The 18,896-nt window shown below is 35.3% G+C and overlaps 1 protein-coding gene across 1 annotated transcript in view; it reads left to right on the top strand.

The window, feature by feature from the left end:
* LOC139318700 (guanylate cyclase 2G-like) overlaps positions 1–18,896 on the top strand; it is a 48,649-nt gene that overhangs the window by 27,707 nt on the left and 2,046 nt on the right. The window contains exons 10-19 of the mRNA XM_070946283.1: positions 1,180–1,263; positions 2,140–2,244; positions 4,415–4,486; positions 5,160–5,328; positions 6,727–6,882; positions 8,721–8,898; positions 13,113–13,253; positions 15,431–15,623; positions 15,782–15,956; positions 18,505–18,603. Coding sequence (XP_070802384.1) covers positions 1,180–1,263; positions 2,140–2,244; positions 4,415–4,486; positions 5,160–5,328; positions 6,727–6,882; positions 8,721–8,898; positions 13,113–13,253; positions 15,431–15,623; positions 15,782–15,956; positions 18,505–18,603 — 1,372 coding nt within the window. The remainder of the gene's footprint in view (positions 1–1,179; positions 1,264–2,139; positions 2,245–4,414; positions 4,487–5,159; positions 5,329–6,726; positions 6,883–8,720; positions 8,899–13,112; positions 13,254–15,430; positions 15,624–15,781; positions 15,957–18,504; positions 18,604–18,896) is intronic.

The following is an 18,896-nucleotide window of genomic DNA, read 5'->3' as shown; positions in this document are numbered from 1 at the left end:
TGGGCGGAGCCAGCTGATCGTTGGAACTACTAGTTCGCCTGAAATGGTCCGAAACAGCAGCAGCCCACCACTGGATATGAAACATCTTTTCTGAATGACTGTCTTAGCCTTGCTGATTTTTCCCAGGACACATTTCATTCCATGAAACATTTTACATCTAATAGACCTGTAAAATATATTTTTAAGAACTTTAGAAAAGTTTAAATTTGTTTTGTTCTGTCCCTGCATTTGACCATTTTTCTAGGATTTTCCTGCAGTTTCCAAGTACCTGAATATGGGTAGTCCTCAATTTACAACCACAATTCGGCCTAGGATTTTGGTCATAAGTTGGGACCAAAGTGGGCACTAACTCAATTTTACAACCATTTTTACCATGGTCTTAAAGTTGTTGTTAAGTGATCCATGTGGTTACTAAGAAAAACTGGTCGTTAAATGCATCCAGAATGCATCCAGAAAATCCAATGGCTGTTTTTTGCTGTTTTCAGTTGAAGAATTTTTTGTGACCATAGTGACTGTGGTCACTGCAATTGGTCCTAAATGAAACTAATTGCCGAGTTCTTGAAATGTGGTCATGTGACCATTGGCAGGGGGCAGCACAATATTTTATGATATTAGGAAGTACTTTACAGGCATCCTTTCCAAGGCTATCATAACTTTGAACAGTTGTTAAGCAAGTATTAAATGCTGTCTTCAATTTCTATTAATTCTTTAGGGATATTTACCTTCTTTTTAATTCTCATAAATGTGACTTTCTCTTGAGAAAGGTGATCATACTTTACAATAATTACTAAGCAATAATTTTGCTACTCATTTTTACTATGCTTTTATATAAAAATATTATATTTTCTGCTCACTTCTGATTACAATTTTATATTTCGACAAAATATAGTAGTTTTTTTTAAACACAGTTCTATGAAGTTAATTGGAGATATCATAGAACAGATTTTTTTTTATAAAACCTGGACTCTTTATTACATTGTGTAAAATACAGTTCAGTTCCAAGTTATTGCACACTAACATTTAAAACAACAGCAAGTTAACACTTACAAAAGTAAAAGTTTTTATTGCATTGAGATGGAACTTGAGAAAGTCATGAGATTCCAAAATATTAACACATAATTTTGCTGTGTTTAGAATATTTTTTTAACCTTTTGTTTGACCATCTTGGTCTTGTTTCAGGGTATTCTTGTTGCTGTCAAGTTCATTGATAACCAAACAGATGCCTTGGTTTGGAAACCATCAGTTCTTCAAGAGATTCAAATGGTATGTCTATTTGATCAGCTTTTTAAAATCCTCTGTTGAAAATCTGTGTCTTCTTTAAATCTTCAGTTTCTACAGTTGAATTTCAGACTTGAACCCAGGTTAATAACCTGGGTTAGTAATATCCAACTTGCTACTATAATTAAGTATTAATACCTAGGTCATTGCTCTATGATTTAATTTTGAAATTTACTCCTAAAACCTAAATTGTTTTAATGAAGTCACACAAAATTAAATACTGCACCTTGACTTATTATAGGTGCTAAACACTTTTGTGATGGAAGATTAATTGAAAGAAAGAATGGCAGCATTACATGACTTTATTAATGTTTGTCTACATTACTATCTTTTCCTCTTACTCAAATGACCAGTTCTGGTCTCCTTCAGCTCAGCAGCCTCTTGGGAAGGGAGCATTCTGTTAGCAAGATTTCCTCTAGTAACTTCTTCTATTACTGAGCCTAGTTATTCACAGTTACAATGATTTCTTTAATTTTAAAATCTTCATATCCAAATTATATTCTTCTCCGGTGGAAAAAACAATTAAAATACACATTTTCTCCATTACAATGGATAAAATTATTTTACAATGTCAGTGACAATTATGGTAAAACATTGATAAGACAAGACCACTGATAAACTGGTATATTGAAAAGTGTCTTACTTGGTAAGTATTCTTGGTAAGGCCTTATTTGGTAAGTGTTCTTGGTAACCAGTGCTGTGAATCTGGTCCTTCAAGAAACACAATCCCATTCAGAACCAGAGCCATATGTCTTATCAAGATTAATTGACTTCCTGTAGAGTTTGATATCGATATAGGCTGGGGTCTGTGCAGAAGAAATTAAGAATTAATAAGCATGAATCAAATTTTATTTATTTCAGATGAGAGAATTGAGACATGAAAATCTGGTGGTCTTCTATGGGATATGTCCAGAAATTCCAAATATCTGCATTGTAATGCATTATTGTAAGAAGGGAAGCCTAAAAGTAAGCATTATGCAAAAGAATGGCTAAAGATTAATTATACAGTACTGTTAAAAATAGTTCCATTTTATATATTCCATATTATGAAATACTTACCTTTTGAGTAACATAAAGTCTATAACTCTTTCCAAATATAACATTGTGGCCTTTTTGTATGACATATATAATTGGGTCAAAGTGAGGTAATAGATGTCAATTGTGTCATATGAACAGAAATGAGATTAACAGAAAATTAAACCTCTTGTCTAGCTGCCAGAGTAAGGAGAAAATTGTGTGCTACTTCAAAAATGGGATTGCCCTAAATAGTCAGTCTTTAAACACTCAGTCTTTTTCCCATTTTTACTTTTTGGCTTATCCCTAAACTATAAAATAAGGGAAAGATGTAGAAAAGCCAGTCCCTCATGCTTTCTGTAGTGGCATAAAGTGATTGGAAAGACACTGAAAATGATCACTTTTCCTCTGGGACAATGGAAGTGATTTCTTAGTAGCTGATGATCATACTTTTTCCCGGAAAAGCAACTGGTACATATGCAGCTTTATTGCACAAATATAATCAGTTGTAACCATGTCACTTCTGGATGAACTAATAATAGTGTGTGCTTTACCTGTATATTATTATTATTATCTAAATATTAGTTGGGACAGAAGATTAAGCAAGATTCAAAATCTTAGCCTACACAGTATTATAGAATTAAGAATTTTAATCTTCTTTCCCAACTAATACTTAGATAATAATAAAATACAGGTAAAACACATAGTCTTAATAGCTCATCCAGAAATGACATGGTTACATACTAACCATGTTTGTGCAATAAAGCTGAATATGTAGCCACATAAATTCTGCTCAGGCATGAACTCCTGTTTTGGAAGAAGGAATTAAGCATCAAACTAATTGGCAGACTTACACTACAACAGGTCCAAATGCAAAGACTGATACTTTATTTTAATGGTAGATCTGGAAAGTACCAAGAATTGGAAACAGTAATGGTACTTGTGTTTTATTACTGGGAAATTGTCAATTCTAATTCTTTCAAAAAAGCAGTTCAAAAAAGTCTTATCCTTGGTCTGCCCATTTGGATCTGGTTTAGAACACCAAGAAATGAAATGATAAATCAGAAATGAAATTGAAGCAAAGAAATGCAATGAAATGTAATTAGAAATGAAACAAAGAAATTGCTGGTATTTGTCATGATGAAAATACAGAACATAAATTTATACATAAATATATAGTTTTATATAATAAATAAAATATCTAGATTTTGGGGTGTAAATCATATGTGCTCCTATCTTTGGAAGCAGGAATGCTGTGGAGGCACAAGTTCAGTTTCTGATTTAAGCTGTGTCTCACTTATGACCTTTTACCAGCATTGATTTTCCAAGCTACAATAATTGCATCTCATCCAGGAGAAAGTATTTCAAAAAGATCTTCAACAATACAGTTTTTCAAGCCACATTTTACAATACTGGCATTTGATGAACAAGAATAGAAATAAAAAACTAAACCTCCAGACACTGTATCTTAGGAATAAACAAAAAATTCTTGACTCCTGCAAGGTGCTTGCAAGATTTTTCATTATGTATCATATCAGAGAGCCTTCTCTGTAGCCTGCTAGAGTGTCTTATCCTTGGAATTTCTGCAAGGAACATATGATAATAAACTCAACCAGAATAGAACTGCCATTGCTGAGTAGGACAAATTGAGGCATTAACATATATACTGTATGGTTAAACTTTATACTCCAATCTTTTAATTCATTCCCTGTATGGATAACTAGGAGTAGGCTCATATTCTTATCCTGCTCTCAGTCCAGTGCTCTGAGTCCTTAAAAGAGATTATAAGATTATTTTCTGTTGCCATCATGAGACATCACAAATTGATGGAAATGTCCTAAATTGAGCAACAGCAAAGTGGTATGTGCAAGCATAAACCTATAATTTAGACTGTGCTCTTAGTTTTCAAATGTATTGTAAACATTTTGAAATTCTCATAAGTAAACCACATTATAATGAACTGACATAAATAAATCATGTAGAGCATGCTTAAAAACATTGAGCTTACAGCATATAGAAACACATGGAATAGATTAAGGATAAATTGTATTAATAAATCAGAAATCCACCCCCCACCCCCCAAATCCAAACCATAAGATTCCTGTGCTGATTCTTTTTCTAGGATGTTTTGTTACATTCTGCTATTGAACTCGATTGGATTTTCAAAATCTCTTTTGCCTATGACATAGTCAATGTAAGTATGGCATATAAGAATTATTTTGTACTACAAGGACAATTTGAAAACTGCTGATTAGTATAGCAACTGAGTAAAACCAGAGGACACATTATCTCTGTTCTTGTCATGGTTGTGTGGCAGCTCTTTAAGTAGTATTACTCTCTCTCTCTTTGTGAGGGCGTATGTATATATGTATGTGTACAAATGTGTAGAAGATGTAAAAATGGCTGTGGGTCTTAATTGAATACTTTACTTTAGATCCTAATTCTAAGAACAAAAAAAATAAAGGAAAAAGGTTATTCCCCTTGGGCTAACTATTATTGGGTTGAGTTATATTTTTAATAAATGAGATTGTAATTCTTGGTCTGAATTTGGATATTTAATATATAAATCTGGGATCTGGGATCTGCTAGAGACCATAATTATTTCTAATTTTGATCTCAGAGAAAGATTAGGATGGCAGTACTGGAAAAATAATGCTCTAGAACCAAAGCTATAATAGACTATATTATGATTAAAGTCAATCAAAAATTGAAATATTGCTGTTGCTGTTCATGGTAAATATTATATCATACTAACTTTCATTGTTTAGGGTGATCTACTGAATCATGCAGCTATTGGTAGATTATTCTCCCTATCATACTAATATCTTTGTATTACACAAACATACACTCCGTATGTTTATTTTCAGGGTATGTTGTTCATCCACAACAGCCCTCTGAAATCTCATGGAAACTTAAAGCCTACAAACTGCCTGGTAGATAGTCGCATGCAAATCAAGCTGTGTGATTTTGGCTTATGGGAACTTAAATACAGAAGAAAATCTAGAATAATAACAGAGGAAGAGACGAACTATGCTGGTAAGAGCCCTATATAATTAGTGCAAAGAACATCAACCATCTAGGCACTTAGTTTGTAATATCTCAGTATTTAAATATTTTGAGGGAAAAAACATATTGAGATTATCATGTGCAGTAAGCAGATACCTGCCTTGTCTGATCACTTTGTTGCATAATCTCACTATTCTGTTCTATATGGGATAGATAGATAGATAGATAGATAGATAGATAGATAGATAGATAGATAGATAGATAGATAGGATAACTTTATTGTCACTTTGAATGTACACTAATTGGCATATATTAAAATGAAATTTCATTGCATGCAGCTCTCAAAGGGTCACCACCTCCAATATACACTACATAAACATGACAAAACAAATACATAAATAAATACAAAATTATGGATATATCCACATATATTATATGACACAGAGAAACAACATAGTCTAGTTCGGATGCATACATGAACATGGCGAGAAAAATGATCTTGCAAGTTTATCAGACAGACGGCATAGGGAACAAAACTGTTACAGAATCTGGTAGTCCTGCTAGAAATACTTTGAAACCGTCTCCCAGTGGGGAGCAACAGAAACAGACTCTAAAGTAGGTGTGTGGGGTCTCTTACAATGCTTTGACCTCTAAGCACATAGCGCTTATAAGCAGTATTCTGAATAACAGGAAGTGAGCTTCCTATAATATCTTCTCGGCTGTCCTTACCACTCTGCATGGACTTTCTATCTGAGGCACTGCTGCTACTATGCATTACTTTTACCCTCCCAGTCTTCCATGGGTATAAAATATTATACTTTACCCTTATCATTAAGACTATAAAATGTAATGAAAGCAGATCCTGCTTGCTGTGAATGACACAACCCAATCAGGAGTGGGTTCTACTTACCTCTGCTACCAGTTCAGAACAGCAGCACGCGCGCATGCGCAGATCATCCATGATGATGTCCGATCGGGTAAGCGGAGCCTCCCGCCGCCATTACTACCGGTTTGCAAGAACCGGACTGAACCAGGAGCAACCCATCACTGAACCCAATGTTCTTTCATACAAGCATGAAAAAAATGGCAAAAGATAAACTGAATGCCTGATAAATTACAATGTGAAATTCCCAAATCCATTCTATGGACTAAAGTGCAGCTTATGTACCCATATATTTTTACTTTATGAAACATTGCAAAACAGTATTCAATAATCTTACAATTGTTGTATAATTAAATTATTGCAGAAATAAGCAATAATCAGATATGAAGAGTTATTCCTAAAGGCCATCAAAACTATCTCATAATTTTTCAGACTTGGGATAAAACCTAAAACATTAAAATACTGCTTTAGATATAAATAGTATTTGAAACAAGAATTCTAAATGTCCACATTTTATTAATCTGTCCTATTTTGTTTGTTTGTAGATTTATACTGGACAGCTCCTGAATTGCTTAGAATGGAGGAGTATCCATTTCATGGCACCCAGAAGGGTGATGTTTACAGTTTTGCTATTATTATGAGAGAATTGATATACAATCATGAAGATGGTCCATTTCAAGATCAAAATAGGAGTGCAGAAGGTTCTCTTTTTTCTCCTTATTGTGAGAAAATGTATAATTTATTCTGCAACATTGATAGGTAGAAAAATTTCTTTAGACACATATATACACACACAAACATTTATAATCTGTTTATAAGTATGTATGCATAGGAGGAGGAGGACAATTTGCAGAATATGTAATCCAAAAGTCCTTGGGAAGTATTATGTACTCATATATGTCTGCTAGCTAATTTACACAATATGTTTAACATTTTTAAAAGAATAGTATGCATCCCTAAGATAGGCTCAAGATACAGAAGGATACAGAAGATAGGCTCAAGATACAGAAGGATTTTGACAGACTTGAACAATGGGAGCTATCTAACAAAATGAAATTCATCAGTGAAAAAAGTAAGGTTCTACATTTAGGCAAGAAAAACAAAATGCACAGGTACAGTATATGTAGTACCTTGCTCAATAGTAGTAACTGTGAGAGGGATCTTGGAGTCCTAGTGGACAATCACTTAGATATGAGCCAGCAGTATGCAGCAGCTGCCAAAAAAGCCAACAGGTGCCTTCCAACTCTGTTATTCTATTCTATTCTATTCTATTCTATTCTATTCTATTCTATTCTATTCTATTCTATTCTATTCTATTCTATTCTATTCCTATACTGAAGCTTGTATCAGATTTTGAGATAATTCTACCTGAACCTGTCAGTTCAGATGACATAATTCTATTTTTCTGTAAGGACAACCATATTTTAAAGCCAAGTATTCATACACCAAGTATTCCAAATGAGCTAGTTTCTCTTTTATCTCTTTCCCTACATATTTTTTTTATGATAAATTATTGTCCTGTACCATTCCTTTTGCTCCTCTACATATTAGATTATGTCTTAGAATTTGTTTATCACGTCACTGCTTGTCAACTTAATCTCTTCAATAAATCTTTGTCTGCTGTGGGTGCAACTAACTATCAATTAAATAAAAGTCTGTCCCACATTGACATGGTTCTTATTTACATGTGTTTCTTTTCTAAGCTGTGGGAGGTGTTGTTCACAAATACAACATATACAATGTTTTTTCCCAAGGATGCTATGACATCATCCAGTGCTGATATATATTTTCCATTATATTTTCGTATGTAAAAAGAGAGAGATTGTTTTTGAAAGTCAAACAACCTCCTCCCCCCTTCATAACAGTCTGAAAATGTGCTTGCTCAAATCTGGCCATTGTGACTTTGAATTTCAGTAACAAAATTGGGAGCTATGTTAAAGTGAGCTTGATTTTTTAAAAATAATAAAAACCATTTAAAATGAGATATACATATTATATTGAAAATTATATGACATTCAGGCCTGTTCTTTTCTTTTTTGTTTACAGATTCTACCTAAGTATTCTATTCCCATTTCCTGGTTAGTTTTTGAAAGAGAAAAACTCAAATTGCATTAATGAAAATTAGTTGCTTTGTTGTTGAATCTGCATCGTTCCAATGAATAGATGCATATCTAATGGCTTCATCTAGTCTACAAAACGTGACCCACAAATTATAGTTAGCCAAAGCCAACAAAATAGTATTATGGCTTAGCATGAGTTTAGAAACTGTCAGATCTGAGATTTAGATGACAGTTGTCAAATTTATTACTTCCTAAACCTGTGCTAAATTATAAATGCAATTTGGTTGATTTTGATTTAGTGCAATGTGTTATTCATTTATTTGTCACATTAAAATAGCCACCTATCTCACAAACAAGTGCCTCTGGGCAATATACAACAAGTTATTACAGTTTAAGTCAGTTTATGATTTATGGTTTGATATTAGATGAAAAGCAAAATGCATAATATTTTGAAATCTTGCTGTGTTAATTAATTCCAGAAATAATAAAAAGAATCAAGGACCCTAAGTCTTCTGTTCCACTGCGACCCTCTCTTTCAGTAGACAAATGCAATCGCAAGGTAAATGAACTTTTGAAGGCATGTTGGGATGAAAATCCAGAAAAGAGGCCAACATTCTCTGAGATAAAGACAGCACTAAGAGACGCCAGCCCTGATGGGTAAATTTTCTCTTGACGCAAAAGTACCTCTGTTCACCATTATTCTTTATTTGATACTGAGGATAAAGATGTTTCAAATCTTAAAGTGTTGGTTTCTTAATAAAGACACCAAATACATAATAAAAGAAAGATAGATAGCTCAGCATTCTTACATGCTTGCCAGCCCCAAACCAAGAAATGGAGTTATTTGTAAAGAAGAATACAAAAGTTTATTATTTTTGTTTTATTTAAATGATTATTCAGAAGTTTTTTAACCAGTAGTGTTCTAATATTGAAAGAGGCTGTCCAAATATTGCTATATATGTAAATATCCATTATTAATAATTATTAATCAGTAAATTATTTACTTTATTCATTAAACATGAAACTATGATGATGATAATGATGATGATGATGATGATGATGATGATGATGATGATGATGATGACAGTATACACAGCAAACGAGATGACCATGCTGGATTTCGTATCCCAAATCACTAGTTGAACAGTTCCCAAGCGTTTAGGACTGCGTGATGTGTCAGTGGATTATGCGAGCAGATCCCAGTAAGGTGGCCTTCTGCAGCTGACCACTGGTGATCTTGTCAACGCCAATTGTTTTTAAGTGCTTGCCTAGATCCTTAGGCACAGCACCCAGTGTGCCGAGTACCACTGGAACCACCTGCACTGGTTTATGCCAGAGTCTCTGCAGTTCGATTCTCAAGTCCTGATATCTGGTGACTTTTTCAAATTGTTTCTTTTCGATTCTGCTGTCACCAGGTATGGCAATGTCGACGATCCACACTTTTTTCTTCTCCACAATTGGGATATCCGGAGTATTGTGCTCCAGAACTTTGTCAGTCTGTATTCGGAAGTCCCACAGTAGTTTCACATGCTCATTTTCAACCACTTTTTCAGGCTTATGATCCCACCAGTTCTTTGCTACTGGCAGATGGTAGTTGTGACACAAGTTTCAGTGGACCAACTGAGCAACTGTGTTATGACATTGTTTGTAGTCAGTCTGAGCTATTGTCTTGCAACCGCTCAGTATATGATCAATGGTTTCATCCACTTCTTTACAGAGTCTGCATTTGGGGTCATCAGCAGATTTTTCTATTCTGACTTTGATTACATTCGTTCTGATGGTTTGTTCCTGGGCTGCAAGAATCAAGCCTTCTGTCTCTTTCTTCAGTGTTCTGTTGGTCAACCATAACCAGGTCTTTTCCTTATCTACTTTTCCCTGGATCTTATCAAGGAACTGTCCATGCAATGCTTTGTTACACCAGCTGTCAGACCAAGTTTGCATCACTGTTTCCCTATATTGAGTCTTGGTTTGCTGTACTTTGAGCAGCTTCCACTTGTAAACCTCCAGCAGAGCTGGTTCAACACTATCTTTCACATAATCTGCCAGAGCATGCTTCTGTTCTTCGACTTTCTGCTTCTCACAGAAGTCGTCTGCCACCTACTTTTCTGGGCAAATATAACCTGTTGACATCACTACGCGGGTGCAGCGCATAGTGTATGGTCATCGGTTTTCTTGTTTTCCTATCCAGGCTATCCAGCTCTGCCTGTGTCCAATTTACAATCCCAGCAGTATATCTGATGATGGGTATGGCCCAGGTATTTATAGGCTTGATAGTGTTATCGCTATTCAGTTTGCTTTTTAGAAGTTTCCTGACCCTTTGTGTATATTCTTTGCTGACCACATTTTTCACTTGCCTGTGCTTGATATTGTCCAGCTGCAGTATGCCCAGGTATTTGTAAGCTTGGTGGCACTTGATGGTTTGTCCATTGGGCATTTCAATTCCATCACTTTCTACGATCTTCCCGTTCTTCAGTGCCACTGTGGCGCATTTGTCCAGGCCAAACTCCATGCTGATGTCAGTGCTGAAAATTTGAACTGTATTGGTCAGTGACTGGATTTCAATTTCTGATTTCCTGTATAACTTCAGGTCAACCATGTACAGCAGGTGAGATTTTCTGCTTTTTTGCAGTTTGATAATCCAGATTAGTTTTCTCTAAAATTATTGACAGAGGGGTCATGGCGATAATGAATAGCAAAGGTGACAAAGAATCACCCTGGAAAATCCGTCTTTTGATGTTGATCAGTCTGTAACTTTCACTTTCAATAAACAGTTCCGTTTTCCAGTGCTTCATCGCATTTGCAATGAAAGTACCAGTGCACTTGCATATTCCAATGACATCCAGGCACTTGATGATCCAGCTGTGCGGTAGTGAGTCGAATGCTTTCTTGTACTTAATCCAAGTTGTATGCAGATTTGTTTTTCGGCTTTTTCTGTTCTCTAGAATCATTTTGTCGATCAGGAGCTGATCTTTCGTGCCTCTGCTCCTTCGCGTGTTTCCTTTCTGCTCTACTGGCAAGATGTTATTTGCTTCTAAGTAGTCTTGGATCCTGTCAACTATAATGCCAGCCGGCAGCTTGAACATGGTTGGAAGGCACGTTATTCGCCTGTAATTCGCAGGTGTTGCCCCTTTTGCTGGATCCTTCTGAATCAAATAAGTTTTCTCAGCTGTTAACCATTCACTGATGTTTCCTGTTTGCAGCATCTCATTGAATTATTCAGCCATTTTTCCATGTAGGCTGGTCAGGTATTTGAGCCAAAAGCCATGCAGTTGATCATTGCCTGGTGATGTCCAGTTCTTGACTTTTTTCACTCTGTTGCTTATCATTTCAGTAGTTATTTTCAGTTGGTCCATTTTGTTCTTGGAGAATTTCATCTCAAAGTCTCTGATCCACCCAGCATTTTTGTTGTAACATTTCTCAGTCTCCCACAGGTCTTTCCAAAACTGAGTAGTTGCCATTTTCTCAGGTTTTTCAATTTTCGTATTCCCCGTCTGATTCAGACTCTGATAGAACCATCTTTGATCTGACTGGAACAATTGATTTTGTTTGTACTGGATGACTCTGGCTTTTTATCTTTCAATTTTTCTTGCTGTTGCTGTTATCTGCTGCTTCACAATTTCCAATACTTTGTCATTTCTTCTTGTGTTGAGCCCGTATTTTTTTATCAGGTGTTTCTTGATCTTGCTGTTCTTCAACTTTTTCTCCTGCAAATTCTTTGGGTTGCTTGCATCTGCTCACAGGTTCTTGATTTTCAACTCCAACCTGATTTTTCATTGTGGTTTTCCAGTCGATTTTTTAGGGGCCCGCAGCTGTTGAATCGCCAGTTCTTCTGTTACTATGGCTGCTGTACTATAGACAAGCTGATTTGTTTGTTCAATTGATATTATATGGACTGCTGCAAGTGCATAGTTTGCATCTATTAGCAATGGCACCAAATGTCTTCTAGGGACAGTCTTCAATGTTGGAAGCCGTCTTCTTTCTGCATGTATTGAGCATATGCCAAGACTTTAGCTTTCAGTTCTTGCTGCCTGGCATTGAGTATTCCTGGTGTTTCAATGATGACTTCAGGCCCTTGCTGATTGTGTTCTTGCAAAATATCTGCATTTTTCCCGAATTCAGGCTGTTAGTTGCTCCAGATGTTATTGGAGTATTTTCTGCTGCCACTCTAGCAGTGTGCTGTTCAGCAGTCTGTGTTCCCGTTTCACAATTTTTCCGTATTTCTTCAAGTTCAACTTCACTGAGCACTTTGTTCTAAGTGATGAATCATCGCTGATCGGCTAATCGTAATTCAGTTATCCTTGAGTCTGGGTATTCTTGTTTCCATAACTGGTACATCCTTAAGTAAATTAGTATTTACTTTATTCATTAAACATGAAACTATTATTATTATTATTATTATTATTATTATTATTATTATTATTATTATTATATATTTAATCATGGATATATAGTCATATTTAGACACACTCTTTTGATAATGGCAACCCACTCCAGCATCCTTGCTAAGAAAATTCCATGGACAGTACCAAAAGGCTAAACAATATGATGCTGGAAGATAGGGCTCTTAGGTCAGAAGGTGTACACAATGAACATGAATCTGGGCAATTTTATAAGCTATTATCTGATCTTTAGGTTGGTAAGCTAATGAAAAAAAGTATCAGCAATACGTTTAGTTAAAACTACTGGAGAGTTGCAGTAGTCTTAATTAGTTAATGTTGTGGTTATCAGGGCATTTTCAATCTTTAATAATCATACAGAATAGAGAGATTTTTAATGAATTCAGAAGCAATAGCACATTCTCCTACATGATACTTTCATAGAATGGTAAAGTAAGTTTCATTCAATATTTGCTTTTTGAACACTTCTAAAAGCCATTTCAGTATCTTAGACAACATGGTTAATAAACTGGAAAAATATGCAAATCATCTGGAAGATGTAGTTGAAGCAAGAACTACCCTATTATTGGTTGAAAAAAAGAAAACTGAAACGCTTTTATCAACCATGCTACCTAGGTAAGGGAAATCTTTCATTTTTTTTCTCCTTTATTTCTGAGTAGATTGTCTGCCTGTTTTCATCCTGCACAATAGGTCTAGCCCCAAGCTAAATTGACTCTCAATGTATCATAAAGTGTTTTTGTTACAATTCCAGTTCTTTTCTCTTTAATAATTAAAAAATATAGATCACAGAGCAATCTTTACCCAGAGGTCTGAGGGGCATGAGGATGAATGTCAGAACAAATGCATTGGTAGACACCATCTTTACCCTAGACAATCCTATTCTTAGTACATTCATTTGCTATAAACTTTTATTTGGCTTTTCCATTTAAACTAAAGCATTCTAATTTGCAGGAACAGTACTAGAATTTTCCACAAATAAAATTGCAAAGTAAGAACAAACTATGTTTTGGAATAGTAGAGCTGGATCTAAATTAAATTGGTTGTATTTATGGTCCACCTAAAGTAAGATAATTAGTTCAGTCACCTGAACACATGAAATCACATCAATTCCACTAGAACAGGAAACAATTTGGATACATTTTTGTAATGAAAGTCTGCTTTGTGCAAAATACATCGCAACAGAATCAGACAATGCTTACTTACATATTAGAAATGAAACTTTCACATCATTCCTAGGAAAAAAGAGACAGAAATATGCAAAATGTTTCAATGCATAGGTTGTTTGTGTTTGGCATTATGTCAGAATGGAGCTCCCATAGCTTTGATTATTAAGAATTAAATGATCTTAGAATAAGGCAATGATAGTGGCAACTGATTTACAAAAGTGAAATGGTAATTCTAATAGTTCATCCTTTTTACAAAGAATTTAGATATTCATGGCTCAAAATTAATCTCATTAAATCTGAATCTGAACCTATCAAAGGTCCTTCATCCATGCTGCTGTTCAGCAGTTTGATCTTTTGTATAATAAACACCAGTTTATTTAAAATCTTGCTAATAAACTTTCAGCCAAGATCTCGAGTGAATTGTGACTTGTACCTCTCTCTAGAAAAGGATGAGCAACTCAAAGCACACAATTTCCTTTCATGTAGTCCTTGGTCTAATTTCAATGTCTCCTACAATTATTTTGATTTGCTGCTCTCAAAAATCTAATGAATGAGAACAAAGAGAAGAGAGAAAAAGAAAAGAAATGCACAAAGAGCAAGAGGATAGACCCACCCACATTTAGTTTGGCTTCATTTTGCTCAGTTAATGTTTACTAGTTCTGAAAAGTATTTCCCAGCCTGGGAACAGCATTGGCAGTTAAGCAAACTAAGACCATGTGTACTGTGACCCTGCTACATTAATATACCAACCTCCCCTCAACCTCCTCATACTCTTAAACTGGTTGGATTACAAAAACACTAGAATGATTAAAAAAAAACATTGCCACCACAATGGAGCCTACAAAGAGCCTTCCTTTGAAAGTCAATTGGTAGCTAGTATTCCTGTGCTGGAACCTGATTGTTTCTTTCCAATAAACCTCATTTAGGTTAATTTATCAGATTTACAGGTGGAAATCCTGACTTTTGCAGTAAACACATTTTGGAACAGATAACATTATTGCTGTATTGTAAAGCTATGTCTCAATCACATACTGTGGTAAATAACTCTAATCTTGAAGAATCAAGAACTATCTTGTTATAGGGATGATAAATTGTATATAACTTGCATGATTTTATGATTATAAGAGTGTTGAATAGAGGCAGAATTTTTATTTATTTATTTTTTATTTGTTTCCATTTCTATACCGCCCTTCTCCAATAGGACTCAGGTCGGTGAACAGCCAGAGTAAAAAACAGAACATACAAAATTTAAAAACAGTTTAAAATGATTAAATATTTTTAAAATTTAATAATTTAAAAACAACCCAATTTAAAATCAATTTAAAATTTAACTCAAGCCAGCCCAGCTAGTTGAAATAAATAAGTTTTCAGGGCCCAACGAAAAATCCGGAGGTCTGTTATTGTACGTATCTCTGGGAAGAGGTTGTTCCAGAGGGTGGGCACCGCCACAGAGAAGGCTCTCCCCCTGGGGGTCGCCAGCCGACATTGTCTGGTGGACGGCACCCTGAGGAGGCCCACTCTGTGCGAGCATACTGGCCAGTGGGAGGCTATTGGTGGCAGAAGGCGGTCTCGTAAATACCCCGGCCCTAAGCCATGGTTAATTTATCTCGTCCATTTATGTTCCAGTTTTATAGGAGAACAACTTGTTGCTGGAAGATCAGTGGAACCTGAAAGCTTTGAATCAGTCTCCATTTTCTTCTCAGATATCGTCGGCTTCACTAAATTATGTTCCTTCAGCTCCCCCCTGCAAGTCGTCACTCTCCTCAATGATCTTTATAGTCTGTTTGATAATATCATTCAGATATATGATGTCTACAAGGTAGGGAAAAATTTCCCCAATAAAGGATATTTGCATCATTCCTCTAAGTAGCCATGAAAAAATATCCACAATTTTCCATTTATCATTATCTTTACCTGAAAACTTTATCTGAGTTCTATCTATCTACAAGTGCAAATGATGACTTTTTTTGTTTCTAGGTTGAAACTATTGGAGATGCCTACATGGTGGCTAGTGGCCTCCCCATTCCCAACGGGGCAAAACATGTCGAAGAAATTGCTACTATGTCTTTGCACTTTCTCAGTGCAATTATATCATTCAAAATCAGGCACTTGCCTAATGAAAAATTGAGGGTGCGAATTGGAATTCATACAGGTGAATAGCATAAATCTCTTTGGACTTTCAGATCTTAACTGAATTGACCTTTTGTGGAAAAGAATTTATCATATCACATACAGCTCATTGGCACAGAATCAGCAAACACTTGCAATTTATTATTCTTCCTGATTTATTTCAGATAACTGAGTTGGAAGTGTCCTTTAGACTTAAGCCTATACTGTTATATCCCCCCATTGCAAAATTTCCTTTAAGATAGGGATTTTTTGATGAAAATCCCTAAGAAGAATCCCTAAGAAGAATTGCTTCTTTTATTGGTTATAATTCATTATTGATCTCTCTGGATGTTTGTTTTATAGGATATGGAATGATACAGTATAAAAATTCATTGCCTTTATTTTTTCTGTCTGTGTTTGAGAAAGATATTACAACTTTTAAGGCAATCCTAGATCCCATCCTGAGATATGTGTTTGTGTTCCAAGTGGTCACAATATAAAATAGAATAGAATAGAATAACAGAGTTGGAAGGGACCTTGGAAGTCTTCTAGTACAAACCCCCTGCCCAGGCAGGAAACCCTACACCACTTCTGACAAATGGTTATCCAACATCGTCTTAAAAATTTTCAGTGTTAGAGCATTCACAACTTCTGCAGGCAAGTTGTTCCACTTATTAATTGTTCTAACTGTCAGGAAATTTCTCCTTAGTTCTAAGTTCCTTCTCTCCTGGATTAGTTTCCACCCATTGCTTCTTGTTCTACTCTCAGGTGTTTTGAAGAATAGTTTGACTCCCTCTTCTTTGTGGTAACCCCTGAGATATCGGAACACTGCTATCATGTCTCCTCTAGTCTTTCTTTTCATTAAACTAGACCTACCCAGTTCCTGCAACCGTTCTTCATATGTTTTAGCTTCCAGGCCCTAATCATCTTTGTTGCTCTTCTCTGCATTCTTTCTAGAGTCTCAACATCTTTTTTATATGGTGGCGACCAAAACTGAATGCAATATTCCAAGTGTGGCCTTATCAAGGCATTATAAAGTGGTATTAACACTTCACATGATCTTGATTCTATTCCTCTGTTTATGCAGCCCAGAACTGTGTTGGCTTTTTTGGCAGCTGCTGCACACTGCTGGCTCATATCTAAATGGTTGTCCACTTGTCCAAGATCTCTCTCACAGTTACTACTATTGAGCAAGGTACCACATATATGGTACCTGTGCATTTTTTCTTGCCTAAATGTAAGAACCTTACTTTTTTCACTGTTGAATTTCATTTTGTTAGATAGCTCCTAATGTTCAAGTCTGTCAAGATCCTTCTGTATCTTGAGTATATCTTCCGGAGTGTTGGCTATTCCTGCCAGCTTGTTCTAACCTCTAATGTTCTAACTTCTAAATGAGTTAGAACATTATATTTGATGCTTGAGAATTAATCTGGTCACTTGTTTCTGATTCTATTATATTCTGTTCTATTCTATTCTAGTATGGAAATCATATATATCATATTAAGTAATGGTTTAACTACTTTATAATGAACTGAACTTGGCTATAATCCATGCTTTATTAACTGCAATTATTGTATTCACATAACAAACCAAAAATCAAACAAGCTATAATATCTCTTTGTATGATGTGTCAGCCAGTCACTGGCTGAGGGATGGTAGTGAGGGATGGTATTTCTTGCCATCCTACTTCCAGATATCTGCTGGTATCCTCTATATCAGGGGTGTCAAACTCACGACGTCACATTGTCATCATGTTACGTATCTCAACTTCCCCCCTTTCCTAAACCGGGGGTGGGCGTGGCCAGCGCATGATGCATCTGGCCCAAGGGCCGTGAGTTTGACATCCCTACTCTATATATTCAGAGGAGGAATGGTGTTAGGCTTGGAACCTTGACAAATGGAGCTCTACATGTTCAAATCTGTATACAAATCTCATAGGAAAAATCTCCATGATACATAACCAGAATGTTGTGATTATGTCTATCTGATGCTGTAGTATTAAGGATATAATTATTTATAATTATTTATCTGTAGTATTTCATCCATGTGCTATGTTACCAAAACAACTTTACTAGTAGGGAAAATATCCTGATGCATAGGGAATGCATCAGGACATTCTTTGCATTATACTTGCCTGAACCATTCATATATTTTTTTCAGAATAGAGTTAGTTTCTTAACAAAATAAATGTTATCCTTTCCTGGGAAAACAAGATATTAGATTAAATGGATTTTTAATTGGATTCCAATTCACTCATATTTTAGCCCCTCCTACTAGCTATGTAGTAGCTGACCATAGTGGAAAGATGGTTAACCCGATCCATGTTCTTAAGCATATACAACTTTGGCTGTTATATTTAGAAAAAAATATTTCTTCAATAAATACTTTAGAAATAAGAGCATTCTGCAGAATAGGAAAGCCACTATAGTTGGTAAAACAAAATATATGTAAAAACTACTTATTCCAATATTCATATCAGATGCCCTAAAATCCAAATTTTATTTCTACATTTCAGTAAGAAATAAAGCATGACAGAATCTTCTATGCCTTTTATGTCTGGCTTAAAGTATTTTTAATATTTGTTGTTCCAGGCCCTGTTGTTGCAGGAGTAGTAGGCATCACAAGGCCACGCTATTGTCTTTTTGGAGACTCTGTGAACACAGCTTCACGGATGGAAAGCACCAGCTTACGTATGTTATCATTTCTTAGAGACAAAATAAAAGGCTGATGTAAACCATATATATACCATTTTATTATTGCATCCTGTTGTCAGACAGTGCAAAGTGGTCTACAGGTGTATAAATGAATGGCAATAATAGCTAATTGTAAGATTCTTATACTGCTGAGAAGTTGCAGAGAAACAATATTATTTTTATGCTCAGGTAGTGTCATCCATCCCATTTATTTAATTAGAAAAGAAAGATTCCTGCTTCATTTTTTTTCCAAGAGTATACTTTATTGAGAACAAAGCGATTACAGATTA

This window comes from Pituophis catenifer, unplaced genomic scaffold (assembly GCF_029215685.1).
Source record: "Pituophis catenifer annectens isolate HBS135680 unplaced genomic scaffold, rPitCat1.0.hap2 SCAF_6, whole genome shotgun sequence".
Lineage (NCBI taxonomy): Eukaryota > Metazoa > Chordata > Lepidosauria > Squamata > Colubridae > Pituophis > Pituophis catenifer.
Note: the sequence above shows the minus strand (reverse complement) of the source record. Positions and strands in the feature narration are given on the sequence as shown.